Below are 12,388 nucleotides of genomic sequence, written 5' to 3'. Positions count from 1 at the left end.
ATGAGTCTTGGACCCACTGAATTATGTGCTCAAATCCCTGTTTTTCAGTGCACTTTTATATTCTTCCTCCAAATTTTCTGAACTGCATCCCTGAAAGCGAGAGGACCCAGGTTCGATTCCCAGACAGGTCAAAACCACAGGCAAGTTTTCTTGTTCCACACGTCTGTTTACCTCGCAGTAAGTAGGAACCCGGTTGTTAAATCGATTGGCAGATCGCTTTTCCCAGCGTCATAATCCCTTCAATTTATATTAAAATTTATATTTAAAAAAAATCTTGTGGTCACTCAATCCACAACTGTTTGTGGGACACTGCTGTGTGCAATTGGCTGCTGTGCTTCACCCACAAAAATATACAGTCAATTCACTTTACTGTATATTCTGTGAAGCGCTTTGAGATGTGGAAAGGCACTGTAATACAAGGATTATTAACAATACAAAGGGTCAGAGCACAAAAATGTGAAGTTTAAACAGTGCGATTTTTAATTTCATTTGAAATAGAAAAATAAGAACGGAATTCTTCAACCCGTTTATAAACATTAACATCCAGCATCGCAGTGCTGCTTTTACTGATGGCTCCACGCATTGAATCTGGTCTTAACAAAACAATTAAACAACTTAGAATAAATAACTGCTCGAACAACAAATATTAAATTAGAACCTGCCTCAACGCAAGAGGCGTTTAAATTAAAGCAGTGAAGGTCCTGGGCTCACACCAGCACACAAACCAACTCCCATTAATTTGGGAAAATAAACGAAAGGTCATTGACCTGAAACTTAAACCCACTTTCCTCTCTCCATAGATGCTGCCTGACCTGCCGAATATTCCCAGCAACTTCTGTTTTTATTTCCCATTAACTTGGCCCTGATCATGCCCGATCTTAAACCGAACAACATCCTCATCCAAACAGAACGAGGTGAAACTAGGGCTGCGTCAGCTATCGATCAATACAAATCACATAGAGGATCCTGCACATTCGACTCTTAGGCGTAACATGGACTGGAGAGACGTGTCAAAACCGAAACAAAAATTTCTTTTTTTTTTTTGTGTGAAAAAAAAAGAATGCGCAATTCTGAAACAAACCGAATTACAACTAAAAATCGAGACACTGCAACCACACGAATGTGTATCTTTCTCCTTTTTTTTTATATCTTAAAAAAAATACATTTCGCATCTTAAAAACGTACTGAAAAAAGATTTCTCCGACTATAAGCTGTGCAAGAACCTTCGAACGGAAAGGTGCAGAGAACACCTTTGCGAATGATGAGGTCAGAGTTCTGAAATCTCAAAGAGGACGCTTGAAGTCTGTGCAGCCGCCCTTTCAGAGTGGGCTCACACTGGCTCAAAAAAATATAAAAGTTTGTTGACCTGAAAGGTGACTTTGTGCATTGAATCCGTTGTGGGGGCCAATCCCACACGCTCTTGCATAATACTGTAATCAATTTCACCCGAACCAGGTAAGATTTCCTCTAAATCCTGCACTGGAGCCCTGTGGCGATAGAGAATTGGGACAGAACCCCAATCCCAAATAGATTTTTCTCCAGCTCGAGGCTGGCTAGAGGTCTAACATGGTAATGAATTCTCTCTCGATTCCCTGAGAAAGGCAATCCACCCACTCTTTGCGATAAACAGTACATTGTCATTCACATTTTATTATATCTATACATCTACTGTCGATGGCCATTTATTGGCATCGAGTCAAATGGTAAGCACATTCTTGGTTTTGCATAGGTTCTTGCATTGAATGTGCTTGGGAGTCCTTAAAATATAAATGCTTCCCGTCAACTTAATAAAACATGAACCAATCTGCCAGCCGCGGGGTGGCCTCTATGTGGCTTTGATTCCCCGCCCCCACCCGCCCCACACCCACCCGAAGTCACTAAACACAGATTCCCGGCATTTGTGCTTTGTAGAAATACAACAGCCTCAATTGTTCACGCAAAGGGATCTCCACAGCTGGGGTTCTGAAATGACACTTGTGCTGTAGGCTTCCTCCTATCGCCCAGTTTTCATTTACCATACCCCTCAGCCTTGACCCACTTGTCTTCTTCAAAAATTGACTGATTTTTTCAGAAAAATAAACTTTAGTCAAACAGAGTATGGTTGGAAAATCTGAAATGTTCTAAGCCTCAAGATTCTACTACATTTAACTCCATTTTCATGTAGTTTTTCTCCCCCCCACCCCACCCTTGTTGAGCTCTGGGACAAAATATAACCAAGAAACCACCTTATAATCAAACCCCTCCTTTTGTACATCCAGAGGCACCTTCTAACCTCTTCTTCCCCCCTTCCCGACACTTGGTCAACTGTAACCAGCATCACACAGATTCAGTGAGACAGACAACGCTTCAGTCTGCACCAGACAATGATTCTGATTGTAGAAGGAAACAGGAAATGTCCATTGGATATCCATGCTTGCCTCTGGCTCACCTTTATGCTGGTTCCATTGTACTGTGTTAATATCATATAAGCTTGACTGAAACCAGAACACATTAACCGAAGGACACAATCAATCATACAAAAGTACCCCCGACACAAGATGATTTTGCTGGTCGCAATGAATGGATCAGAAACACACACCTTCTGATGCTGGTAACTTCAGAATCAAGTCACAATGACATTAGCATCAGCTTTTGCCCCCCCCACCACCTCCGCCCATATAATCCTCACGGTTGACAATCATTGCGAATACCAGCAATCATCCCCAATCTAGAAGCAACCCTCCAAGTGCTTGGTGCTACCGCTCAATGATCAAGTGTTGGAGAACCCTTGCGACAATTTCCAACCAACATATTCTGATGTGTATCGTCCAGCCAAGTAGACTTGCGATCTCCAAGGCTAAGACTTCCTTGGCCTTCAATCAGTCCCAAAGCCATGGAGGTCTTCCACGTAGTTTATTTAAAAAAAAATGATACCGACCCTTTGTAACTCTGCTCAGCGGCCCTACAATGTCTATTCGAAAGCCACCTGTTGGACGGATTGCTGACGTGATCTTGGACCACACTGTCCTGTCCAACCCCACCACCACCACCACCTCCTCCTCCAATCGACACCGCACTCAATCCTGAGAATTTAAATCTGTCCAGCGTTCGAATGAGTGCCAACTCCAAACTGGACCCTGGCATCCGCCATGGCTTTTCAATCCCAACTGCAGCTCTCAGTCAGTAACGTGTACCAACGCTGTGGCCTGGCCCTCCAACACAAACTCATGTGGCCCGCCTGGCGTTCGCTTGCTCGCTCTTGTGCTCCCAGGTTCACGCCGACTCTAGCCTTACAAGCTTTCTTGGCTGGAGCTGGAGGACTTCTCCTCGAGTCCCTTCCACCTCAACTCCCCCTCCGCTTGCTGCAGGAAGCTCTCTTGCTTCAGCCAAGGGTGCACGAGGATCTGCTCCAAGGACGGTCTGTCGGAGGGTCGCAGAGACAGGCACCACTGGATAAGATGCTGACAATCTGCAATGTAGAAACACGGAAAATCTTTAGTGGTCAAAGTTATTATAATTATTATTAATAAATAATTTTTTAAAAAAACGTCATCATCAATACTGTCAAATCAAAAAAGTTTGACCGATATTGACATTATAAAACTCTTGCACATCTGGATTAGGTAAAAAATATAAAGCTCAACTGTTTGTGGGACACTGCTGTGCGCAATTGGCTGTCGCAATTCACCCACAAGTTTACAGTATATTCTGTGAAGCGCTACGAGACATCTCGAAGACGTGATAAGGCGCTATATCAAATGCAAGGATTATTATTATTATCGCCGAGAGGTCTGTAGGAATGTACAGCCTCAGAAGACTGCAGCGACCAAATCAATTGAGGTTTCCCCTCACCTCTTCAGCATCGACTTTGCCACTAACTCTCCTCCAGGCCGTTGAGACCCTCATCACATCCAGGCTGAACTATTCGAACTTGCTCATCAGACTCTCCACTACTTCCCTATACCTACTGCAGATCAGCCAGAGTGCTGTAGCTCATGTCCTCTCCCCGCACCGGGCACCCAGAGGAAATCACCCCTGTTCTCGCTCGGTTCCCCATCCCCCTCGAACTCAAGACCTTCATCCTCTTTCGTATCCCTCCACAGCCTCATTCCACCCAACCTCTGTGACCTCCCTCCAACAACCCTCTTGCTCTGTTTAAATTATTCTACCGAAGCAGTAAGTACATGATGGCATTTGCTTCTCTACTGTGTAAATAATAAATTCTTTGATATAGCACCTTATCACGTTATTGAGACGTTGCAAAGTGCTTCATTGAACATACTATATTTTGTGAGTACCAAACAACTTGGCCATCTGTGTTGGGAGAACTCTTTTTCGTCGCATCCGAGCACCAGAGGCTGAACGAACGAGCAGATATTTACCTCTGGAGATACCTCTCTGGAAGAAAACCTTCCCACGGATGATCTCCTCGTCGTGCTCGAAAGGGATGTCGCCACAGATCATGTCATACAGCAGGATCCCCAGAGACCAGACGGTGGCTGAACGGCCGTGGTACCTGTGACAGAGTATCCACTCTGGAGGGCTGTACACGTGAGTGCCTGGAAAGAAGGTCACACGTCTCAATCAGTTTTTCATGTTGGAGCATTTTGTTCCTGACACGTACAAAGCAATCGCGATGGGGCAAGTTACACTGCTTTCTCCTCCGTTCTCCCTCAGCCTCGCAAGGAGCTGAAGGGGGTGCCAGCCAGGATGCAATCCCTGTGATCACGGGCGTTAAAACGGCAATCACGGGAGCTGGAACATTAGACGGGAGAAAATCTAACTGCACCTGTACTGATTCTGCAATAAAGGAAATGAGCACTGTTCCCATTCGAATCAGAATACTGCGTGACCCACTTATTACACTTCCCCTTGTTCAACACTGATCTGCTTATAGCGCAGGTGAACTACATTATACACATTGTACTAGGCTTTCTGCGCTAAAAAAATAATACTTTTAGTAAGGGCGTAAAGTATCAGCTGACATCACATCCTATGCACTGCGCACACACACACACGCACGCGCTGCTGAAGTCTTTCTTTGTGAACGAAATGATTTCAGAGGGGCTTCTTGCGCAATTATACCCAATGGTTCAGTGGGTAAACTACAGTAACGCGCAAGTTCCTAAACTTGTCCCAAATTCTGTGGCTGAGATCGCTGATTGAGGTCTCGAGATCGCAATACAAAACAAATGACCAAAGTCAAAGCGTCTACGTCAATTAGCAAACAAGCTAACTCATTTCTAACAACGTTGCGAGGTCTATTTCAAGACAGCGCGTGTCACATGGAATTGGCCCACAAAATAGTCAGTTCACTCTACGGTATATTCTGTGAAGCGCTTTAAGACGTCTCAAAGACGTGATAAGGCGTTGTATCGAATGCCAGGGTTATTATTATTATTATTTACCATCAAAGTCTGTGTAGACCGTGTCCCGCAGCAACGCTCCCGACCCAAAGTCGATGAGTTTCAGCTCTCCCGTCCTCAGGTCGACCAGGATGTTCTCATCCTTGATGTCGCGATGGATCACGCCGCAGTTGTGACAGTGCCTGACCGCTTCCACCACTTGCCGGAAGAAATTGCGGGCCACCTCCTCCGAGAGCGCGCCCCTCTCGGTGATGAAGTCGAACAGGTCCTGGACGGACTCCGGACGCTCCAGTATCAGGAGGAAGCCGTCCGGTCGCTCGTACCACTCCAGAAGCCGGATCACGCCCCGAAAGCCCGTCGACACCTTCCTCAGCAGCACAATTTCTAATGGGACCATAGACCCATTCTGTAAGAACAGGAAATAAAATGAGTCCCAAACTCATGCGGATATGTATCAAAAAAAATAATCCTTGCATTTGATATAGCGCCTTATCGCGTCTTTAAGACTCTCAAAACGCTTCACAGAATATACTGTAAAGTGTACTGACTCTATAATTCGTGGGCAAAACATGGCAACCAATTGCGCACAGCAGCGTCCCACAAACAGCCGTGGATTGAGTGACCCAATTATTATTATTTTTAACACACGGTTTGAAGGGAAAAGCGATTAATAATCAATCACGTTCCTGCTTACTGCAAGGTTAAACGGAAGAGTGTGGAGTAAGGAAACTTGCCCAAAGTTTCGTCCTGCCCGGGAATCGAACCCAGGACCTCTCACTTGCGAACTCATGCCAAAAAATTAAGCTTGTAACTAAAACGGAAACTTATAAACTCTTACCAGTGTTTTCCAGTCGGTGATCCTCTCCCTTGCCACATGTTTGATAGCAACCTGAAAAAGACACGAACGTCGTTTTAAACACACATCCCGGTTTGCGATATAGAGATCAGAGACCACACCGGTCTTCAAATAGATGAGCAACTCACCGAAATCCCATCTGAAACGCGAACTCCGGAATAAACAGTCCCAAAGCCACCGCTTCCCAGAATTGGACCCACTTGGTAACTCTTCTCGAACGGCTCCCGTTCTTTCACTGACGAAAAATAAACATGGAGATCAGTAAGTTTGCGAACCACCGACAGATTTTATTTGTGCAGTGTTATTAAGAAGCCCAAGTCCTTCTTGGGTGACCTGCTCTTCACTCCTGTGAGCATCCCGCAGCGTCCACTCAAGTTTATCCCCAAACTCTTCGCTCAAAACCTTGTGGAAAGAGGACCAGAGGTAGCGCCTAAATACATGGCCGAGCACACGCTCAAATCTTTCTATTGTTATTGTCTCACAGGTACTTAAACGTTCGGGTCCAAGAGATCAGGTCAAAACGTCTAAATTGTAAACACTCCGAAAAAAAAAAGACAAGACAGTCAGACACACACACACACACATACAACACACACGCACCCACCAACAATCTATTATGATCGTGATTCCCAGCCAGATTAAACTCTCTCTAAAATTCTCTCCTGTCCAGCCAAGATCATCCCGATAATAAAAACGGGACGGCCGTCTCAAAAACTGCTGCCAAAGCCCAGGCGCTTGCTTTCACCTTCCCGAAGCCACGGGAGGAACTCACGGCAGAGACGGTAGGGAGTAGCCAGCCCGGTACCCAGCGCCAGGGACCCGGTGCTTGCTATCTATCTATCCATCCATCCATCCATCTACCTGCCATCGCTGCCGCTTGGATCTGCATCTTACTCTGAAGCAAATCACGGTCCTGGGGGTGAATGGCGGGTTTGCTGGGTTCCAGCATCGTGGTGGGTCGTGGTGAACCCGACTGAGGGGAGAGGGTGGTCGGGAGGTTGGGTGGTCAACAGCTGGAGAGATCCCGTGCGAGGAACCACTCTGTGTCTCTCTCTCTCTCTCTGTGTGGCTGATTTCTCAATCTCTGGTCCTCTCCCCGACTCCCGCCACCACTCACTCCCACCTGCCCCGCCCCGGCCCCCCTCCTCCAATCAGCGTCTCCCAACTCGATACACTCGTGGGCCAATCGGAGGCCGAGCCCGAGGCGGGCGCGCGAGCTCCACGTGCCGTTACGTTGCCCCCCCCCGGCCAATCAGCGGCCGGCGCTCGCAGGGCGCGGGAAACGCTGGGTACAGTCGGCAGCCAATGGGGATCGAGGGACTCGCCGGGTTGCCTTCAAACCATTCACACCCAGTATTATTATGTCTAATATTCATCACCACCATCATCATTATCACCACCATCATCACCATCACCACCATCATCACCATCACCGCATTTGATACAGCGCCTTATCACCTCGTTGAGACGCCCCTCCAAAAAAAGCGCGTCACAGGAATACGGCAGTAAAGTGAATCGGTTGAATACTTTGTGGGTGAAATAAGAATTATGAATGACTTAACCCCTTGCGTTTGATGTTGGGTGATGGGGAAAGGTCAGGCAAATTGGGACTCAAAAGATCGCTCTGAAAAAAAAAAGAGGCAGCACAGACCCAACGGGCTCCTCCGACGAATTTCTATGGATCTGCCATAGGGCGAAACATCTCGAGGCGCGTCGCGAGATTCTACCGTAGAAGTGGTGCGACTCTGTACCTCGTCGGCAATTGTGGCAACCAATGTGTCCCCGGCAATGGCCCACAAACGGCTCATGGAAAGCCAATTTTATTTGGGGAGATTGTTGGCCCAATTGGTGTCAGGATAAACTTTTAACTGAATAAAAATGCCTGACGCTACAAGGAAATACCTGGCGCGTACGAAGCGCTGGAAAGATATGGTGGATGACACAACGCAACTGAAAACTTAGTTTAAAATCCGCTGCCTCTAAATACGAGCAAATGCAGTTCATTCTTCTGATTAATACCGTACTATTCAATCTCGTGATGTTTCTCACAGATGTTGGGGATTGGCCAATCAGTCCTCAGGTCGGGCGTACAGCATTTATATTTAAAAATAGAAATAAAGTGAGCAGTCATGTGCAGTAACAGTTATATTATTACTGGGATGTTAAGTTATCAATTGTGCAGTTTCGTATCCAGCGAATCAATTACAGGTGAATAATCCTGGCATTTGATACGGCGCCGTACCGTGTCTTCGCGACGTCTCAAAGCGCTTCACAGAATATACCCTCAAGTGAACGGAGCGAATGAATGGCTTGTGGGCGAAACCCGGCAGCCAACCGCTCACAGCGGTGTCCCGCAAACAGTTACTTTAAAATTAATTTTAAAACGGCCATTTCCTTCAGCTACGGCAGACGTGCGTCGATGAGGAGAAAGAATCTTTCCGATATCACTGCTGGAGATTGGTATTTTGACAAGAACTCAAACCAAAAGCTAAGGGGGTTAATGCCAGATTCACCCCCCACGCCCCCCCCCCCTCCACGCCCCCAGCAGTGATTGCGTTGTTCCGACAGGCGGCGCCACGTGGGTGGTCTCTGACTCACTACACAGCCTGTCTGTGACCCTCCAAAACCATCGCAATGCTGTCCTCTCGGCAACTCGAGACCACGGGACCGCACGTTTGCTGTGCGAGGATTCTTTTAATCCAGTTTTTTTTTTAAAATAAAGCACTGAATGCAGTCAGGAAGGACTAGGAAATAATTGCATAATTGCACCTGTCATGAGCTGGGCAAACCCCCACCGCCCAAACTCACCCCCCCCCCCCCCGCCCCCCACTTCTCCTCTCTCTCTCCTTACCCTTTGCAAAAGTTACAGCCTTGTCACTTGATCTTTTCACGAGTTAGTGAAACGATTTATCAAGGCGGTGGGTGGTGGTGGTGGTGGGAGGGGGGGGATCAGCTGGGGTAACACATGCACCACCCCCCACCCCCCACCCCCCCCCCACCCCTCCCAAGGCTTTGCTTCACTGTTTACAGCATCAAACGCTGCTGTCACAATGCAAAGCCCGTCAGGCACTGAAAGAAACTTGACAACCTCAACACAAATTGAACGGATCCCCTGGGGTGGGAGGCGGTGGTGGGGGGGGGGGGGGGGGGTGGGGTGTGGGGGCGATTCATTAATTTAATATTAAATAAATAACCAGTTCCACAACGGGCCGACAGCATCCGAGCTCCAAACCTCTGAAAGCCTCAGTATTTCGAAAAGTTTCGTGTTTTTTTTAAATATAAAAAAAATTAAAAAAACAGTTCAGTGGGAAAAGAAAGAGAGAGAGAGAGAGAGAGAGAGGGAAAGAGAGAGCAAATGAAACTAGATCTGGAATCGGAGTGGCGTCTCTGGCTTTGCCCTTTGCTGTGATGGAAATAAGGTTGACATAAGGTTCATCTGTAATCTCTGATCTTGGGAGTCCTGTAGCTCAGTGGTTAGAGCACTCGCTTTGCGAGCGAGAGACCCGAGTTCAATTCCAGGCAGAGGGCGAAACCTCGGGCAAGTTTCCTTACTCCACACAGAGCCTAATAATAATCCCTCCAAAACCAAAAACAATAATAAATTGGTCATTTTCAATCCACGAGTGTTTGTGGGACATTGCTGTGCGCAATTGGCTGCCACGTTCGCCCACAAATATACAGTCAATTCACTTTACAGTGTGTACTGTGAAGCGCTTTGGGACGTCCGCCCGACGTGAAAAGCGCTATATCAATTGCAAGGATTATCATTATTATTATTATCTTAGAGCGGGGGGCGAACACACACACTAAAGGGGATACTGGTTCCTTTCTCTCAACTTAGATCCAGAGTCACACCATTACATTCAATAAGACACCAACGTGGGGTGCAAGAGTTTTTTTTTGGGGGGGGGGGGGGGGAGAAATATGAAGGTGGACTTCAGTGAGCATCGTCACCTATAAGGTTTGGATCTAACCATATTTCATCCATCCTCAGAAGCCTCTTTAAACGTTCCGCTGAGGGTCTGTTAAATGGTACACCTTCTCTCAGCCTCGCGTTTCTCCCCGGCCGAAAAAAAACACGGTAAAAAGCACGATTTTTAAGGAACGCTCTGCAATCCTCGTGACCATGAAACGCACGTCGGACTCAACAACGCTTAGGAAATAACTACGAGTAGAATTGGCTTTGCAATCAATCAACCCATCAATCCATCAATAACGCGACCCATCAATAACGCGACCCATCAATAACGCGACCCATCAATAACGCGACCCATCAATAACGCGACCCATCAATAACGCGACCCATCAATCAATCAATAACTGAATCAATCAATCAATCAATGGCTTGCCTTACCTGGACAGCAGGTTAAATCCTCTTTGGGCAGCACTGTATTTATAATGTAGCTGTGGATATGTTTAGAGGTGATCACCTGAGTGGTGGTGGCCATGCTGGTCAGAAAGTCTTCTTTATATATATATATATTAATATATATATATATATTGTGGATTAATCACAAAGCAGTGCAAACCAATCACTGTAAATCCAAGTTGCTATTCTTCTCTCTTCCACCACCACCAAAAAAAAAATCTGTTCTGCAGAAATATTCTGCAATTCAGTGCAATAGCAGGTCCCAGGTGACAACTTAGGTGCTAAAAAATATCCTCTCTGTTGGGTGAGGAGATAACTGATGCTCTCTTGGCTTGAGCACAGGCTGGGGTGGGCTGGGGCTGGGGTGGGTGGTCTGGGGTGGTCTGGGGGGTGGTCTGGGGTGGTCTGGGGTGGGGTGGGTGGTCTGGTCTGGGGTGGTCTAGGCTGAGGTGGGGTGGTCTGGGGTGGGGTGGTCTGGGGTGGTCTGGGCTGGTCTGGGGTGGGTGGTCTGGTCTGGGGTGGTCTAGGCTGAGGTGGGGTGGTCTGGGCTGGGTGGTCTGGGGTGGGTTGGGGTGGTCTGGGCTGGTCTGGGGTGGGTGGTCTGGGCTGGGCTGGTGGTCTGGGCTGGTGGTCTGGGGTGGGGTGGGTGGTCTGGGCTGGTGGTCTGGGCTGGGAAGGGAAGTCTAGACAAGGCAGCAGTCCAACACCACCAAAGTTCAAGACAAATCTGCTCTCAAGGACAGGCAGTCAGAGCGCTTATAAACCAACTGTGTGTGTGTGTGTGTGTGAGTCCCACTCCAGTGACTCACTCCCTCTGCACTCACACACACACACACACAGTGAGCGCGGTCAACCTCCCGACCAATCACAGCCCCCCGCCCCGCCCCCCGGCCCCGCCCCCCGGCCAATCACAACACGCCGCTCCGCCCACAGGTGCGCCACCCGCGCCCACCAGCCAATCGCAGCGCTCCCTCTCGCCCCGCCCTCGCCCCGCCCACTCCTCCCACGCACCAATCGCGGGCGGCCATTCGCCCTTGCGGCTCTCAGCCAATCAGAGCTCTCTCTCACCCCCTCACCCCCCCCCCGTTGATGCAACACAGACGAGTTACAACTTTAGGGAATAATGACATCTATCATTTATATTATATAATAATAATAATTATTATTATATAATAATAATAATGATACGCGCGTCTCGACGTGGCGCCCGATCGTGTCTTCGAGGCGTCTCGAAGCGCTTCCCGGGACGCGCTGCGAAGTTCGTGGCCACCGTACAATTGTGGGCAAAAAAAATCACTGAGGTTGAAACCCCCCCCACCCCACCCCCCCACCCACCCACCCCCCCCACCCCGACGGAGAGGTCGGTCGGGTGGGTGGGGGTGGGGGGGGGGGGTTGGAACCTACGACTTGCTCTCCGCCGAAACACCGTCCCGTCCCGTCCCGCGTCGCGCGCTTACGGCGATGGGAACCGCTCGCGTTCGTTTCGCGCCTCTGCACTGTCGGCCGTTGCCCTCGTTCGCACGAGACGCCAGAGACCGAGGTCCCGCGTGTGTTTTTGACGGAATTGGCACATCCCGTCGGCACTCATCGCGGACGGAAGGGAATTTCGCTCAAATGTTCCCGGCCGACGATCTCTCAGATAAAAAATCGCTCGGCTCACGGCTGTTTGTAGGACATCACACCGTTTTCTGCCTTCCCTCACCCCTGCACCATCCCTCCCCCGTGCTCGGGTGCCCCGACACCGACACCGACAGCGCTTTGGGAGCCCCCCCCACACACACACTCACTCACTCATTCACACACACTCACTCCTCCCTC

The 12,388-nt window shown here is 48.5% G+C and overlaps 1 protein-coding gene across 1 annotated transcript; it reads right to left on the bottom strand.

Annotated features, from left to right (window-relative positions):
* Positions 1 to 796: 796 nt before the first annotated feature.
* On the bottom strand, positions 797 to 10,913 carry LOC103176699 (serine/threonine-protein kinase pim-1). Its single transcript, XM_042339755.1, has 6 exons — positions 10,556 to 10,913; positions 6,330 to 6,436; positions 6,184 to 6,234; positions 5,388 to 5,751; positions 4,362 to 4,538; positions 797 to 3,448 (listed from the first exon to the last, which is right to left on the bottom strand). The coding sequence occupies exons 1-6, from the start codon at positions 10,647 to 10,649 to the stop codon at positions 3,270 to 3,272; spliced, it is 972 nt and encodes a 323-aa protein (XP_042195689.1). The 5' UTR covers positions 10,650 to 10,913; the 3' UTR covers positions 797 to 3,269.
* Between the last annotated feature and the right edge of the window lie 1,475 nt (positions 10,914 to 12,388).

Source organism: Callorhinchus milii, unplaced genomic scaffold (assembly GCF_018977255.1).
Source record: "Callorhinchus milii isolate IMCB2004 unplaced genomic scaffold, IMCB_Cmil_1.0 Scaffold12, whole genome shotgun sequence".
Taxonomy (NCBI): domain Eukaryota; kingdom Metazoa; phylum Chordata; class Chondrichthyes; order Chimaeriformes; family Callorhinchidae; genus Callorhinchus; species Callorhinchus milii.
The sequence above is the reverse complement of the archived record's forward strand: the minus strand, read 5'-3'. Positions and strand labels throughout refer to the sequence as shown.

What these genes read in the sequence shown, in the direction of transcription:
- LOC103176699 (XM_042339755.1), bottom strand. Translation starts at nt 10,649, where the DNA reads ATGGCCACCACCACTCAGGTGATCACCTCTAAACATATCCACAGCTAC. An exon ending in TCACCGACTGGAAAACACTG is followed by an intron (nt 5,752 to 6,183) that starts GTAAGAGTTTAT and finishes CTGTTCTTACAG; the next exon opens with AATGGGTCTATGGTCCCATT. An exon ending in CCAGAGAGGTATCTCCAGAG is followed by an intron (nt 3,449 to 4,361) that starts GTAAATATCTGC and finishes TCTACATTGCAG; the next exon opens with ATTGTCAGCATCTTATCCAG.